General features: G+C 38.4%; 1 protein-coding gene across 1 annotated transcript in view; it reads right to left on the bottom strand.

Annotated features, from left to right (window-relative positions):
* Rorb (RAR related orphan receptor B) overlaps nt 1–17,453 on the bottom strand; it is a 187,626-nt gene extending 170,173 nt beyond the window's left edge. The window contains exon 1 of the mRNA XM_047525760.1: nt 16,882–17,453. Within this exon, the coding sequence (XP_047381716.1) occupies nt 16,882–16,888 (7 nt within the window). The 5' untranslated portion in view covers nt 16,889–17,453. The remainder of the gene's footprint in view (nt 1–16,881) is intronic.
* Nucleotides 17,454–18,446: the final 993 nt, after the last annotated feature.

Raw genomic sequence — 18,446 nt, 5'->3', positions numbered from 1 at the left:
GGTGTTTCTAGAAATAGAACTCCTTGTCTACTACCTAAGCTCTATTAAGTTTATGGTTCTTCCTTTTTTTCTCCATCTTTTATTATACTTCAGCATATTTTAAATATACTCTTATCCTCTTAAGCTTGAATACTCTCACTCATTTATTCAACATTTATTGAGAGTTAGGTTTTGTGCTAGGTGACGAGAATATTAAATGCATTAAGACATACATCCTGTCTTCATGGATTTCACAGTCAAGTGTGGGGGACAGCAAACTTCCAGTCACCTAAATCTACCTCATTGCCTGTTTTTGTAAATAAAGCCCTTTTGGAACACAGCCATGGTCTTTCATTTACACACTGACTAGGCTGCTTTTGTGTAACTCAGACATTTTGTGCTACAGTTGAAGTGACAGATACCACTTGGGTCACATAACACAAATATTCACTACCTGAGCTTTTACAGAAAAAGTTTACAGACACTTGGGCTAGTGGAATGTACTGGAGTCTCTTTTTGGGGGAGGATGTTGTGTCTATCTCAGAGTTGCCAATTTTGAGGTTGGTAGTCGGTCACCACTTCTACAAAGAAACTGAACTTTAAACTCTTGAGTGAAAATAAGCAGTTGTATATTGTCCCAAGTCTCTCAGATATTATTGTGCCTTGTCATCTAAGAAAAGTTCATGAAGAATAGGTTATCATTCAGAACGTGAAATAGTTGTTGCCTAGGTATTCAATTACTACAGTTCTAAAGCAATTAGGATACTAGGTTAATAGGAACCTGAAATACTATGGCAGGCCACCATGGGAAAGAAGTCATGGGTCCTACCTACAGCTTTCTCTCCTCCTTCCCAGAACTATTGCACAAGATGAGTTTATAGTAAATATGCTATCCCTTCAAAGGATGCAATTTCTGAGACATTTTTATTCAATATCCTAAAATAAAACTGATAAATTGTTTTGAAAATATAATAATGGAATCTGAATCTCAAAATGTTTTGATAGCCATATCATATATTTGAAAAGAAGATGCATAAACAAACTCTTCTTTACAGGAATTTTACAGCACCTCATTTTCTCCTGGAATTCATACTTTCTCACTTTCACAACAGAATTTTATTCTAAGGTCAAAATTTATCATGTTTGAAAGTCTTTTATTAATCACCAAGTTGTACTTCTCTGCAACAACAATGTGTATTAAATTTGACATTTTTCTCTCTGAACATAGATTCTGACATAAAATTTCTTCTTAATTGTTATTATTATTGTTATTAATATCGGACACAATTGATAAAAATGAAACAGATACACTGCAAATTTTATATTTACTAAGAAAAAATAAATGTTTAAAGGAAGTTTGTCTTTTAAGTATGATCCCTCTCCCCCTTGATTGTGCTACTTATGTTTGACTAATTATCTTGGTATTAGAATAAAATGGAGCTTAGCATCAATTGTATTTTTATTTTTGTTTTTAGAAATATGTGTTGAAAAACTTATTCATATAAATATGTAGAGGAAAATGGAACTAATTTGATCATAGCAATTGAATTCATTTCTTTAAATTCCTTCTGAAATATATGCTTCAAATCACAGCATCCTGTCACCAAAAACTATTTTTAATGCTCTATAATATGATGCTAGAATTTAATGCCCTCTAATATTAATAGATTTTCTTCAATTTTGTTGAAATTAAAGAAATGGAAATTATCTGACTTGCAAAAGAATGTTTTGTTTATGTATTAAAATCACTCATTACCTCAGCATCAAAATCAAATTGCTTTTTATTTTGATGCAATGGAAGTTTTTCCATTTTGGGAACCACAAACATGGCAAGCTTTGAAGTGAGTGAAAGTTCAGTGCATGATTCTATTCAGAAACCCTCCACAAACTCCTGCAGTTGTGTTTCTCAGTGTCAGCAGGGTGCCCAGTTGGGACAGCACAGTTCTTGTCTTTGTGGGCTGTCTCACACGTTGTCGGATCTAACGTGGTATTCCTGACTTCTACCTATGGGATGCCAGTAGTACCTCTGGGGCAGGGGGTTAAAATAATCACCAATTTTAAACCACTGTCCTGGGAGTATGAGTGTCCACATATGTTCAGTGCCTTAGCAGTGAATATCATATTAAATTTGACCCTAAATGCTAAATACTGTTGAGTTTACAACCATCTTGAGAGCAAATTGTGATTCCTCATTTACCTCAGAGCATTAGAATATTTAAAATATCCCCATGACTCCATCAATAGGAATCAATTCATCTTCCAGATTCTTATCTTTTCAGACCCGAGTATGTCAGTGTTGGTATTCTTTAACAACCCTAGAAATTGCAAAGCCTCCCAGTTTTGTCAGGGGATAGATAGGAGCTACTTTTATGGAGGGAAAATGGAGGTGAACTAAGTCATTTTTCTATGAGTATCCTGCTCTTTGCTTCCAGCACTTGAAATAATACCTCTCCCAAATTAGTATGAAACCTCAGAGACAAAAAGGGTGGAATTAACCCAGACACAATAAGGATTTAATAAGGCAGAATGTTGGGACTGGGGTTGTGGCTCAGTGATAGAGTGCTCACAGCATGTGTGAGGCCCTGGGTTCAATCCTTAGCACCACATAAAATTAAAATAAAGGTATTATGTCCACCTACAATTGAAAAAAATTTTTTAAAAATAAGGCAGACTGTTGCTTCTTCTAGTGATGTGCAAAGTGTTTCAAGCTTCCCATCCTCTTCCTCCTCTCCTCCTCTGGCTCCTTCCTATTATTGCTATTTCCAGTGCTTCTTGTGAATTATAGCATATGGTCTTCAAGAAGCCTTAACTTTAAGCTCTTTAGAACATGGGAATGAATCCTGTTCACCTTGTGTCTTCAACTCTTAGGTTAGTTCTTATGCATAGGAAGTCCTTAAATGTTTAGTGATGAATGAAGAAGTAGTTGTGCAAACATCAAGTAAGCTAATTTTCTCTATGAGCCATTAAACTTTAAACTTTCATCCTATCACCTTACTAGATGAGCTCAGGTAGGTGGATAAGCAAAAATACAATGAGTCATAAAGTACAGTCTTACTACTATACCAGAGTAAATGAGCATTCACTTTGATGCTTAAAACTAATCTATGGAGACTGAGTGGGAAATTTGGAAAGAATAGAAAAAAAGAGAAAAATGAAAATAATTATCTAAAATCTTAATATCAAGAGATGACTTTTAACATTTTTTTATGTTTTCCTCAATTTCTTTTTGTGTATTTTTATGCTATGTAGGTCATAGAGTGTATACAGTTTTGCATTCTAATTTTTCTTGTTAGATCACGGATAACTTTTATTGCTTACCATTCTAGCCCCAGTTCCTAAAATATAGTATTAGGTACATGTACACATTTAATGCTGGTGAGATATATTGAACATGGCAAATACTTACTTATCCAACACACATGAAATGAAAGTGTATCATGAAAAGCATTTCAGCAAAACTTTCGCTGTATTATCAAAAATGTCACAATGAGGCTACAGTATGTCTTTAGGCACAGTTTTTAGGTATAAAATCTTCTTGGTACTTTATTTCCTTTGGCAACATTCTAAGAAGATGAATTACTGGTCCAAAGAGTATAATATATTTAAGGGAATATGTTCAAAGCTTATACCAATATAAGTTCCATTATGGAATATGAGGATATCTATCTATCTGTCTATCATCTATCTGTGGAATGTATGTGGTATGTATGTCTGTATCTATCTAAGATGGGCTTTCACCATGTTTCCCAGGCAGGACTCAACTCCTGAGCTCAAAAGATCCCCCTGCCTCTGTCTCCCAAGTAACTGGGCTTATAGGCATCCACCACCATAGATGACTAAGAATATTGTTTCAACTCATCACACCTGCCATATACTTGACAGGTGAAAATGTCACTCATACAGTTTAATTCTTTAATAAGTGAAGGTATCAAATGTTTATTGGTCATTTATATTTCCCTTTTTTTAATAAACAATATGGTATGCTTTTGAAATGTAGAAATTGCACATTTAAAATATTTCTTAAATCACCCCATTTATAATTTGGGAATTTCTTTAGCTCAGTCCATTCCTCCTCATACCTGCTGTGTGTATCTCACAAGATGGCTGAGTGGATCGAGATGGGGCCTGGTGTCTACTGAGAACTGTAGAACACAGAACACAGGGAAGTCATTAGTATAAAAGTTTCCTGCTCTTACATTTGTAAAGAGATGAGACTGCATCTGTCAACCTCTCTAAGGTTTACATACTTCTTTTCTTAAATGTTTTCAGAAATTTCCTTAAGAGCAGCTGCAGTACAAGGACTGACAGAATTAACGAATGTGCGGAAACAACCCACTATTTCTACCATAAAGCAAGAGTATGTGGGGGTTTACATGAAGAAACACAAAGAAGATCACCTGAGATAGGTCTACAATCTTTTCCATCCTGATATTATTAAAAATAGTAGATATAAATATGAGATAAGGAGGACCCATTGAAGTTCATTTCCTTTTAGATAGTATCTGTGGTCAAATTTTGGTGACCAACAGGCATCAGGATCGTTATATATGACCAATTTAAGTACTGGAAAATAAATGACAGGGTAGTATCAGCATTTTATACTGTTCTGTACAGCATAGCTTACACCAGAGAGGCCTGAAAAGTCAATAACAGTGGGCCAACAATTATGCTTTTAAAGAAATGCAAATTGACTTAATTTTAAAAGCATAAAAATTAACTATATAAGTGATAACTCAATGTGAAGAATCTTATGTTTCAGTCAAAATGCAAAATAAATTAAACCGTAATATTGTTCAGAAGGAGTGGAACTCTATATTTCTTTAGAATTAATGTCAAATTTAATTGACTTTTTTCCTTTATACATTTGGGCACAATTAGACATGGAGCCTTCTTAATGTTTTTAAGGTTCTATACTTAAGAAAATATGCTTGTACAAAACACAGAAAGATGTGTATAAGCCTTTGATACAAACAGTGAGTTGACAAGAGTTCCAAATCCATTCAATTTAACACAATTATTAAATTCATGTGGGTAAATGGTGGTACCCTGGTCTAGCCCACCCATCCCGTTGCTTAAAATGCATATGGCCAAAGATAGATGGTCCTCCCCTTGATAGACATACAAACCAGAGGAAAGAATGAGCAAGTTTCGGTAATAAATGAGTGCCTTTATATCACAGACCAAAAGTACATGCTGGCTCTTGAATAAAGAGGAATTTTGTATTTAATCACAATAGACTTCAGAGCTATTTACCATAAAATTGCTTCCTTAGAGTAGATGCAGATAACTAATTGTGGGAAAGTGTGGAAATATGCAACTTTACCAAAAATTTGAAATATATATGAAAGAAGACATGTTTAAGTTTATGAAATTAAAATAGTGGAACCTTCCAGAGAATAATTATGGTAAAACAATGTACTGTTTAGGCTTTGGATTTGATATGATTTTGGCAGGATAATACCTATTCAGAATCTGTGGGTTTTTCTATAATTCTTACTTAACTTTTCCTGAGATTGGTAAACATCATTGTTGCTATTTGGGGAGTAAAAACTGAGGAGAACTATGTTTGCCTAAGGGGACATCATGATTGAATAAATAGTTTTATTATATCATTTTTTATTCTTCATATGGTCAAAACACTCATGAGAGTTTGAGTGAAAAGTGTCATCTTAAGGTCAATAATAGCCAAATGGTAGTGGAGGTTACATCTGGACTTTGCAAGTGATCAATGCCATGATTGAGTAATAAAGACTATGGGTGCAAGGATGGCAAAAAAAATGGTATGGACTAGGAGAGACAGCATAGATGACTGAAAATGGAACAGGACTGAGTCTAAAGCCCGTGTTTCAAGTCAAATTCAGGTATCGACCTCTTTATTTTTTATTTATTTATTTTTTTTTATTGTAAACAAATGGGATACAGGTTGTTTCTCTGTTTGTACATGGAGTAAAGGCAAACCATTTGTGTAATCATAAATTTACATAGGGTAATGTTGGTTGATTCATTCTGTTATTTTTTCCCTTCCCCCCACCCCTCCCATCCCTCTTTTCCCTCTATACAGTCCTTCCTTCCCCCATTCTTGCCCTCCTCCCTAACCCTAACTCTAACCCTAAAACTAACCCCTCCCACACCCCATTGTGTACTGGCGTTATAGCCTAGCACGTAGAGAGCCTGCCTCCCAAGCTGGAGACCAGTGTTCAAGAATTCCTTAGTTCAGGGAAATTACAAACAAACAAATGAGACTGAATTGGGGACTCCCAACCAACCCTCCATCCTCTCGACCTCTTTAAATAAAAAATTATGGTCAAACCATCTGTTTTTCCCATTTAAGAAAGGAGACATAATCAACACTTGACATTTGAAAAATTCATAAGAAATAAATTTTATCTAAGGAGTACTTTGGGGTTTTTTATACAAAAACCAGTTTTTTGTGCTTGAGATTGTTACCTCAAAGGGCATAATATCTTTACACATTGCAAGTATTCAGTAATCAAGATTTGTTGAATTGTGTTTAAATCTGACCCAACATTGTAAGTGTCTCTTACAACTTTGTCATATATTAAATTTCACTTTTTAATTGTTATATTCTGAGAGAAAAGGTCAATCTTTGACTCTGGTTCAACATTCATATCATCTGCATTAGATAACCTTTCAAAAATCGTTAATGAAAATGAGTATACAACACAATTTTGGAAGAAAGAAATTCAGAATCAATTTATTTCATTATCAAAAAATACTTTTCAAAACCAATAACATTAATTTAAATAGATTCTGACATGGATGGCAGTCAGACTGATCTTCAGTTATAGGAGTAAACAGAACAAAACAGAAACACAAGAGAAAGGTATTAATGCTACCTTGCTGTTATTATTATTATTGAAAATTTTTAGTTGTCTTTGGAAAGATTTATTCCAAAAGCCTTGTTCCTTTGATACTTAACATTTTTGAATAACAAGAATGAAAATACATATGCAAGGATGAAAGTGCTTAGGATTAAACCTATTGAAAAGTAGTCAGTATTTAAAGGGATGAGAAACCCAAAATATGATAGTTTGTTTTAAATTTAATGTTAGAGCAAACCAATTAATAGATTGAGATGCTAAAATTTCCTAAATAATTTATTTAAAATATTTTTTTTTTTAAAAAACAAATTTTTGCCAGGAAGCACGGTACCTTAATGATACCATGTGTTTTTCCTGAGCAAATGTTCCTCTTTTCTACCAGACTGTGTGGCATTTGCTCATATTCAACAACTGTGGAAATTTGGAACAAGGTTTCTTCTCCTTTCTTTAAAAGTGTTTAATTCCTTTGCATGTGCCAGGCACAACTTATGTACAAGTTAACAGGAAAGGTTCTGTGTAACCATTTTATTATTTGACCTGACAATGATCATGATAGCCAATTATTCATTAGAAACTCAGTATGTCCAAGTTCTTTAAACCTGTGTGTTATTGTTTGATTCTGAAATCTAGAAACCAACAGCTGTTGGAAGGAAAATATGATTTGAGTGTTTATTCTGGGCTCAGGCTATATAATGAAATTTTTACTTGGGAAGTTTAGAGTATAGGCTTTCATGCTAATGCAGAATTATAAAACCCATATGAAGCACTTCTGTGATCCATGCCTTAGATAGGTGAAATGAAACATTTTTAATGTAGCTTATCAAATAACTGGTTTCACTTATTATTGTTACACAATTTAGGTAAATAAAAATAGCACGGCTGTCTGAATTTGATGTTCTCAGAGTTAATTACAGGCAACAATGCATTCTGATCCTATTTAATAAGATTGCTTTTAAATAGTCTCTTTAATGAAAAGATTAAAATAGTGGTTTAATGTTTACTAAGTACTAGTCATATTTCTCTAAAAGCTAGAGTAAGAAAAAAAGCAGCTAGACTCATGTTACATGTAACGGTTCAAGTACAACTACTTGGGAGTATCCAGAAAGCCAATAGTCTTATGAAATGACTGTTCAATCAAAGTTAATAAAAGCTATAGGGGCCTTCCAATCTTTTGCCTTTTTAGAAAAGCCCCAAGAAATCTGATCATTTAGCCACTTCTTGAGTCCTTCCTGTTTCAAGAAATAAAGAGATCAAGTACCATAGCCATAATGTTATCGGAATGTTGTTACAACAGGGGAGTACAATCCTTAGTCTAATAAATTCTAGTTAATAAACAGTATTAAGGAAAAGTATCTGTTTTTCAGTACTGAAAAAAGTATGACTGTGCTCTTGCTCACCATGACTCATGCTAATGCACAGGGGTATGGCTAGCAGTGACAATTTGGCTGCCTGGAAGTTTCAAATGGTGGCATTTACTTCTGTGAATTCTCCCCAGCCCAGTCCATTTTTCAGCTTTGAAACTTGACCTCGCCTGTGTTTCAGAGTGGATTAGACATCAACATGAAGACCCATGTTAACTAATCTCCCAAGAGCGAATGAGTGAGACCAGAACGACAAATTATTATTTCAAATTGAGGAGCACTGTACTGACATTTGTTTCAGCCTGTTCAGCAGTTCACCCTAAACCGTGCTGGGATGGACCTGCTCAATATTTACCTCTCACACTCGGGTTTTTACTACTGAGTCTTCAGAATTTTCTTTTTAAATATGCTTAAGAGAGAGAATAGCTCAAAAGTCAGTGAGACTATTGTGTATTGAATTTTATCTTAATTTTCAGAATACCATATTATGTACAAGTTCTTGGGATGGAAGAGTTTTCAGAATATCATTGTGGGTCTCAAGACACTGTCTACATACTCTATTACGCCAAGGGATTTTATTCTCCCTGATATCTGGTAATCTAAGATACTCCCTAGAGTAGATATCGCTACTTTCAGATAATAGATTAAACATTAAAGAAAATAAAATCCAATATATATCATCCACTTTCTTGTTATAAAAGAAATACATAAGAATATTGTAAAGCATTTTACATTTTTTTCTTGGTGATACTTTTTAAAACAAGTTGTACTCTTCCTCATACCAACACTCGTCTCCAGAATATCTTCTTATTGTAATTTTAAGAATTGCCTTAGAATTGCTGCTATTGTTTTTATTTTTAATTTTTACTTGAGCATATTTGAGAAAGGTACACTACTTGTTCTACATCAAGTTATTTTGTTTTCTGGATTGCTCTGCCTTAATAAACTCAATTTCACATAGTACCAACTATAGAAGGCAACTGAGGGATTACAAACTAACAATTCAAAAGACCTTATTTATGGCGAAAAAGTTACCAAAAGAGGGACTTCATTCATCCTTGGAGACCCATATCAAGTATTGCTTCTGCTGTGAGAGCTACTCTGTCTTCCAATAGCATTCCTTTTAGTCTGTTTTGCTCTGGCTTTGAGCACTGCTTCTACTGCACCCGTGGACCATGCTTTAGCAACTTGAGCATCCTCGGATTCCGTGCTATGCCTTACTTTGAGTGGATGCTCAATTTTTCTTGAATAAATGTGTGACTTAAATGCACTGTCATTGGTATGTATATTAATATAAAAGATGACATCTTTGAACCTATCCCTTTTAAAATTAAAACTGAAATGGATACAGCTCTAAGAAGATGATCTCTTTCTCATACATGAGAATATAAATTGGGCTCCTAGAAATGAGTTGATCAATAAGTTTGAAGTTTTTAGAACAAAGAATCAAGCTTAGGTATTGCCAAATAAGAAATCTGCATTTGAAAATAATTATTTTAAAGTTGGTCTGAAAATTAAGATGAGAGACTACTTACTTTTTTTTTTTTCAGCTAATAATACTCATTTATTTCATGCCAAGTTCTTGTTATAAATGCCAAGGCCTTTTAAAAAAGTTATTGCTCTTTTTTAAGGATAATTTTGTGCCTAAACTCAGAAAGCACTGTTCAGACTTCTGATCCAATATTAAAATATTGCATGTTTGCTGTTGTCACATGACTGCAACATAATCTAAGTAGTTCAGGTAATGGTGCAACAATTTAAAAGAAGGATGCTTTATTGGAGATTTTATAAAAATTTAAAGACATAATTGAAAATGCACTCATTGCTTTATTTGTTGAAAAAAGATTCACTATGAGGTAAAGTCTATCTCACGTTTTTTTTTTTTTTTTTTTTTTTTTTTTTTAATACCCCAAACCTTTCACATGCACCACGGTGCCACGGTTTGGTTTAGGTGAGCATACAGTAATAAGTAGGCTAGTAACAGAAAACATAATTTAGTAAATATCCAGATTAATGTGTTCCTTCTTTGCTGATGTCAGTGATTCCTCTAAATTAGAGAAATGTAACCCAGGACCACATAGCATGATAAATAATCACATAAAAAGTGACATTAATGAATACCCATTCTAATAAAGTAATTTACAAAGTCAGCATCCCCAGCCAGTTAATAAAATATTCACTATGCAGAGATGAAGACACTCAAGTCAAAGCAAATTACTTTTTTTTTTTTTATAAAAGCACACTTTTGAATAAGTTTTTGGACTCATATTTTAACAAAAGGTGACATGTTCATTTTGGCTTTTATAAGAACATGCCTATGCCAAGGACACCCTAATTTGATTTTAAAATAAAATTTATTATCTAATTATTATCATAAAGTTATAATCCATTTCTGATATTTACAAAATAATCACTAACCAAAAAAGATGCCTGCTATATTAAGTGTAAAATACTACACCTCCTGTTATTTTTAAATGTGTACTCTGTAAGGTGTACAAAAATGTGGGTAAAATATATATTGACTAACACATTTTAGCTTCTTAGATAAACATTAATAAAATTGCACTTACTGTAATGTTACCAAACCTGGGACTGGAAATATCAGTGACCACAAAGATATATTTTAAAGGCTACCTGAGCAAGCCAAAATTCCAAGTGGTTTAAAATATACAATTTTATGACACTGTGAACACAATATTTCCTTTTATAAGACTCCACACACAATGCCATTAGTTAACCACATGGTTATTATATTTAGCTTGATTCACTATAAATGCCGTTATAACACCTGTGGTTTCCCTCATTAAGAATTGAATGGACGGGGTCAGGGGTTGAAAGGGCAGCATATGCGCCATGAAAGAACTAGTTAACATAGCCTATTATATTGGTGCACTGGTAAATCTCATTTCTATTCATCAGATGATTAGTTCAATCAATATTTATTCCTCTATGCTCCCTTTGTCTTGGGCTACAAAGGAGACATCCTTCAAATTCATGGCATAAGCCTTGTTATCTATGAATTTGTTGCTTAATTTGAGAGAGAATATTTTATTTATTTGGCAGTTCTGAATTCTTTGATTCCCTTTCCCTCTAATTATCATTAGATAGTATAATGGAGTTTTGTGTAGATTACTTATAAATGGATGCTATTAACAGTTCCTTTTTTATGCGACTCAAGTACCACATGCATTCATATCTTCCCTCTGAACACTCTGGAAGTTGCTTCTGTTTCTCTAAATATGTTGGAGTTTGGAAGACTGGATTGTGAAAGCAAAGATAAGAATGATTTTCTCTCTCAAATATTCATTCTTTTCGTCTGAGTGGGTGGTTTTAGGCATATACATATACATATTGCGTATCAGTGTGTATCAACAGACGCCTCCAAAGACTGCTATTATCTGCTAGGGATTCTGTTAAGTCAGAGATTCTATTCAAAGTAAGATAAATATTTGCAAGAAGCTGAAAGTGGAAGACGATTATAAAATTACAGGAATAATACTTTTATGTAGAGTGCTCATTTTATCAAAGGTCATCATTCATTACCTCACAGATTCATTAATCTGTTTAATTTCTGTCCTTTGGATAAGAGTGGATGGAATAGTAGAATTACACCTGGAATAAAAAGCTTGTATTAATTATTAAGCATCATCTCTTTTTTTTATATTTACTTTCCTATATAATTTAGCAGCATAATAACATGTTGCCTTAATATCAATTAAATTGATGCCAATATAATTAAAAGCCTTTACTTGCTTTTTGTCTTCGTGGAATAAAGATAGAAATGGTTTATTCTTAAGAAATTCTCCTTATAGTACTAGAATGATAAAAATATTAAGTTATTTCAGTTGCTAATAACTTTTACATTCATAATATATATGCTTATATACCTTTAAACCAAGTTTATTTTAATTTGGACAAAATATGACAGCTTTCACTTTGACACTAATTTTATTTCATAATACATTTAATTGTAAATCTTAAGCTTCACCAAAGCATAACTAGGCTCTGATTTTGAACCTCAATTTTGCACACTCACAGTTGACTTATATAATTTTAACGATTTACTAGAATAATTTTAAACTATAAATTAAATGCTAAGTATTTTTAATTAGAGGAATATTATCAATCGCAGTGAAAAAATCTATTTAATATGCTGTGATTCATACTTTTACTTCCTAGAACTATTGTAGCAAAAGTATAAAAACTATGTAGGTCATTTATTATCCCTCAAAGGTAAATACAAGTTTATAAAATGTGAAGCCATGGCTGAAAAAAGCATTTTACTTGTCTTTGTGTAGAAAAACTTCCTGTATTAAAATCCCAGTGTCAGTTTTGTTTATATTACTTTTAGAAAAAGTGTATATTTTTACAAGGTTCAAATGTCATTTATAAAGTCCAACCCTAAAACTTCATAATTTCTTCGTGTGGTAGAATCTTTGTCCCTGTAAAAATAGATTTTAAGACTTTGAAACACAGTATAATCTATGCGAATGTACACATGAATAATTGCTTTTAAGGTTGTTGATAGTTTGCTATTTAGCAAACTGTTACCAACATAAGTAAGTGTTAATATTGTATTTGGTTAAGAGCATAAAGTAATGAGTTATTGACATTCCTGTTAAACTATCACATAAAACCACTTTAATAATTTGCAAAAAATAATCATCTTTAAAGGATTCTCTAATGATCAAAAGCTATACTGCTGTTGGGGGAATATCTAAGGACTTGTAAGTTTTAAATGAATACTAACAAAGGAGTTTTAATTATGTGTCCCTTGTTTATGAAGCCTGCTGCTTCAAAAATTTCTTCCTTTACATTTCAATCTTGGTTGCTCAATTCCTGAGTCTCTACAAATTGAGAAAAATAAAAACCATGGTTGTTTACTGGCTGTCCAGATGCTCAGGATGTCAAGTGCCTCTGCTTCCCAGTACTTGTTAGAAATTCACCCAGGATGTCCAGTGAGGGGGTGGGGGAAATCACCATTTAAGAAAATATTTTCTCTTTGTGGTATGCAGTTTTTCAATAATACTTGAAATACAGTTTTATACTTTTTCTTTAAACTGAATGATTACTTTTCTTGGAGTAAAGACAGTTAACTGCTGATTACTTAATGAGCAATTATTAATGGACTGCTGAATGAGATGTCCTTCCAGCAATGTTTTCTAATTGTGGGAGGTGGAATGTTGGTTGGAAATATTTAATTGGAATTTGTGGAGGAAATTAAGAGCAAGAACTTGTTAAAAAAAAAAAAAAAAAAAAAAGATTCTAAAGGCCCCCTAGCAGGACATTCAGAGCTCCATACTTTTGAAGGATGGTCATACTTCTGAGAGCAAGCTGCCTCTTTTCTAAAGTTTTGCAGTTAATAAAAATTAACTACTTGCAAATAATAGATGAAAACTGGACTCTAGAAAAGCCAAGCCCCATCCTTGTTTACAGCAAGCATAAAACCAGATTTCTAATCCGCCCAAGCGACAATCACCTATTGATTGCGACGACATCTGTGCCCCTGTTTTTGGAAGCAGGGTTTTCTGCGGAGGAAGGACCGAAAAATCCAACCATTTCCGTGCCCTGTGTAATAGACAGCTGACAGATTTTTCAGGAAGAAGCCTACAAACCCACACCTGTGCTCACACTCCTTTCTTACCTATGGATGCATATAATTAAAAGTCCTTCCTTCCGCCTTCAGAAGTTATTTCTTTGGATAATGCAACATACAAAGAAGCATCTCTAAGAACTCATATGGTACCCTCTCGCAGACAAAGGGTGAAATGCTTTGTGCGCCACCAAGTACAACCTCCTCCGCCCCAGGCCAGGGTAAGCCACCGTTCTGTGTCCTGAACACAGTTCAGCTGTGGCGCAGGGCAAGCACTCAAAGATCAGAGCCTCTTAACCTCTTACCCGGAGCTTCCCTGGGAATAAAGTCTTCAATACACTAGGCGGTAGCGGGGGCAGGTAGGGGGGAAATTGGGGTCTGGGCAGGTTTGCAGAATTGGCCCGGAGGGGGATCACTCAATCCCGGACCACATTTGAGTCGCACAAAGTGCCCTGACTCACAGTTGCCAGCTGCAAACTGTGGAGCCAAAGCACCCACCGGACCACCTGGGGATGGGGAGAACGCGTGTGGTGTGTGTGTGTGTGTGTGTGTGTGTGTGTGTGTGTGTGTGTTTTCGAGCGTGCTAGTGTGTCGGAGGAGGGGTGTATGGGGGAAATGGAGTGGGCACACTGTTAGGCTAAGTTCAAAATCCGCCCCTCCCCCAACAGTCAGCTTAGTAGCCCTGCACTAGGAAAAGGTGATCCGTATTACTGCTCGCACCTCTCAAGTTCAAACTCAAGTTTAACCCCAACTCCCATGACTAACCTGAGTAGCCTGGATTTTGGTTCCCATTCCATCCTTAATAAACAGCTCCTGGTGGTGGGGCAGGGCATTGTCCACAGGAAATGCAAGGAGACAGTGGAGGAAAGAAAGTAAGAGGTCCAGAAAGCACAGCCAGGGAAGGTGAGAGAAAGACTTAACCCTTACTTTTTCTCCATGAAGTTCCCTCCAGGCTGCCTCCAAGGAATCCTCTCAAATCAGAATTAAGTGGTCCTGGGCAGCCTGGTGAAGCTGGTGCCCTCTGGGACACGGCTATGGGCTCACAGTGTATTTCTGGGAGGAAGCATGAGGACTAGCCCTGGCTTTCAACACTTCAATCTCCTGGAGTCCCTGAAGCAACCACCGCTGTGAATACCGGACTCTCCTCTGCAAATTACTCTTTCAGGAGCGGAGGGATCAAGGTACAACCCACCCCAGCCCTATGCCATTCTACATTCTACAGTGTAAGGAGAGTGAGCAGCTTTTATGCTCGAGGTCCTAGTGCCTAGTATCAACTGAGGTGGCACGTGATTTCGGACCTTCATCCAGTTGTAGAGGGCAAGTTGTTAAGGGAAGAAAATCAGGAAGGACCAGCCAGCAGCTTCAGACCAGCACAAGGGGAACTGGAAGGAAAATGGATGGGATGGTGAGATGGGACCCAAAAAGAAAAAAAACAAAGACTGGGGTGTCTCTCACTAACTAAAAGCGCTCTTCTGGGCAATTGCCCAAGTACAGTTTCTTGAAAGAATCTGGATACTGGAGCGTGTGACCAATCTCCAACTGGGACAATCAGCTGGAGCAGTGCGCACACACAGGTTGATCCCATACTTACAGCGCGCGGGTCAGTCAAGATCATTCCACCAGAATACCTTGTCCCACACCTACACTTTCCCCCTAGCATCCAATGGGCAGCTTTTCTCTGTTCCTTTTCCTCCTTCCCTTTCCAGCCACATTCCACTGTCCAAGTCGACAATCCCTGTATGTGACTTTGGAGCCAGACTCGGGGCTCCAAAGCCCTGCGTGCGGACCGGGTGGAGGTAATGCCCACTACCTCCTCGGGACGCTTCTTGAGAGGCGTGGAGTCTGGGGTGGCCGTGGAGCATAGCCTGAGAGGAGGTGCAAGTATTTGCAGCTCATTCTAAATGCTTCCTGCCTAGACCACCTTTTTCTGGGTCCAGGACACAGGAAGGTCTGGAGCTGACCATTCCCCACTTTTTGTTGTCAGGATTCAAAGGGACGTGTGAAGGGGGAGAGAAGGGTTCCCAAAGAACCGCAAAGTAATCAGGAAGAGAGACTTGGCTATAGGGATGGGTGCTCAAAGGTGCTCAGATTCCCATGTCAGGTGGGCACCTGGTGCGCCTCTTCAAGTAAAGCGTGAAGTTGTGCTAATCAGAAAATGAGGGAGAGGGGTCTCCCCGGGCAAAGAACACAGGAAACCTGGAGATCCCTGGCACTACAGGAAAGGAAACGGACAAACTGACGCCCCAACTCCCCCTGGCCAGCCTCTTTAGTAGCCCAGGGTGCAGTCAGAGCAGGTGTCTGGCCTCGGTCCACGCGCGCTGCCCCACAGCCGCCAGTTTGTCCCGGGAGACAGTCGCCGCTGAAGCCACTGACCACCGGGGTCCTGGCTAGAGGGCTCGCGCAGCACGGCCGCCTACTGCGGAGAGAAATGTCCGGATTCTTCCGCCGCCGCGGGTAGAGCGATCTCTAGTCTCCGGAACTTTCTCAGTACAACTTTTTTTTTTTTTTTGGGGGGGGGGTCGCGCTCGTCCCTGGGTCACTCCGGTCAGGGCGCAGCGGCGACGCGAAGGAGCACCCGCGTCCAGTCCGGCAACGCCACCCCTCTACCACTCCTGGGAAGGGACGCCTCTGCGGTCTGGGACGCTAGTGGGCCTTGTAACCTGTCAAGCGAGTGTTCTCCTGTGTGTCCGCCCTAGCGCCCCGCCCGCCCACATTCAGCCGGCGACCACTGCGTGCGGTGCGCTTTCTGTTACCTCTGCCCCCATCTCTCTCCCGGCTTGCCTTCCATCCCGCATCAGTTTCCGCACCCGCGAGCAACACGCAAAAAAGATTCCCGGTAACTCAAGAACCCAAGGAAGCAACTAGCGCTGTTCCCCTCTCCAAAAAAGCGCCCTCCCGCGTCCCTCCAGAACTCCCAAGAGGCATCAAAACCTTCCCACAACTTTCTACGCCCAGGCCATTTGCCGCCCCACCTGCGAACGCGAACTCGGGAACTGCGCCTCGCCAACCTCTTTCCCCTTGGGCTGAGTGCCCTCCCCTCCCCCATCTCCCCATCTGGTTAGAGTTGGCCGGACGGGTGACCCTGCGTGCCCGCGAGCTCGCTTACCTCGCATGGTGTGGCCGCTTTCCCGCTCCGCGTAGTCATGAAGCTGCTCCCAGCCCGAACCCCAGAGAGCCCAAAAATCCCGCTCAGCACGAGTGAAGGTGGTCGGCGAAGAGCTGCGCTGCCGAGGAAACCATCCCTTTAGGCGGACGCTGTGGCCTCAGGGTGACGTTTGCTGCCGCCGCCGCCGCCGCAATGTTAACAGTTTTGGTGTTGGTGATGGTGACTGTTTTGATGGTTGTTTGTTTGTTTGTTTGTTTTCAGGAAGGGTGAAAAAAATGTCCTGGCTGCTGGTGCCTGGGTTTTTGTTTTGCTTTTGTTTTTCTTTTCTCTTTCTCTCCAGTGTGCTTGCTTTTTAAAAATGCCACCGCCTCCGGCTCGGAAGATTTCTTTTGTGATCACTTGGACTGAGGAGGAGGAGGAAGGGCAGCAGGAGGAGGAGGAGTTGGTGGTGGTTTTGTTAGTTACAAAGAAGAGGGAGAAGGAGCAAGGGGAAAAAAAGGAAACAGAAAGAAAAGAAAGAAAGGCGGTGTGGATGGCAGAGCATGTGCGTTTTCACATGACATCTGTGCCTGTTAGCGGATCCACAATGTGAATTTTCACTGTTCAGTTACAGAGAGGAAGGGAGCGAGAGAGAAAGAGGAGAGAGATGGAGAGAGGGAGCTGAGAAGGGGCTTATACGCGAGGGCGGGTTTGGCCGCGACTTCCAGGCCCCGCCTCCTGTCAGCGCTGACGCCAATCAGCTCCCGGCAGCGCTTGGAGAGGCTGGGACCTCGGGGGAGGGGACGCGGCCAGAGGCAGAGGGCGGGAGTTAGTGACACTCACTGGAGTCGCAAGCCGCCGGGGCAGCAACTGGGAATTAGACTATCCGAACTGGGTAGAGGAGAAAAAGCGACTGAGAAGGACAGGCAAATCTGCAGGTGACATTCATTTTCAACTCCAGTAGCATGGAAGGGGACACTGGCCAGTCCTTCCGAGGAGAGAGACTCGGGTCCTCCCCGGGTCCCACCTTCCCTCTCTCGCAAGACGCCTTCGGGCCGCGCATAGTTAGTTTTGAATTTATGGCAGCGCTTTGCAGAGTTCGTTTTCGATAAACGCATTTTTGGCAGGGATTTTCCATGGCGGGACGCTTCAGTTTAAGTGGTAGAAGAACGCAAAATCATTTTTCTCACTTTTAGCATAAGTATAATGAAATCCCATGCAGGTAGTCGTTGGTTTCCTTTAAAAACGCTGTTCAGCTGCTCCCTGCTACTCACTTCCTTTAAAGATAAAGAAAAAGAAAGGAAAGAGAGAGAGAGAGAGAGAGAGAGAGAGAGAGAGAGAGAGAGAGAGAGAGAGAGAGAGAGAGAGAGAGAAAGCCAAAAAAACCAGCATATATGTGTGTGTGAGTATGTGTCCTTTTGTCAAGGAAACTGGTTTTTATTAGCATTTGGAGAATCCCATGGTAGTGAGCTACTGGACTCCAGGATAAAGGCCTAAATTGGCAGTGTGGTCCCTATAGTGATGGGGTCCACTAGCAAAGGTGGGATTATCTCCTTTTTAGTGAATGAAGGTGCCAGGATTTAAGA

Source organism: Sciurus carolinensis, chromosome 14 (assembly GCF_902686445.1).
Source record: "Sciurus carolinensis chromosome 14, mSciCar1.2, whole genome shotgun sequence".
NCBI classification, from domain to species: domain Eukaryota; kingdom Metazoa; phylum Chordata; class Mammalia; order Rodentia; family Sciuridae; genus Sciurus; species Sciurus carolinensis.
This window is presented reverse-complemented; position numbering and strand designations above follow the sequence as displayed.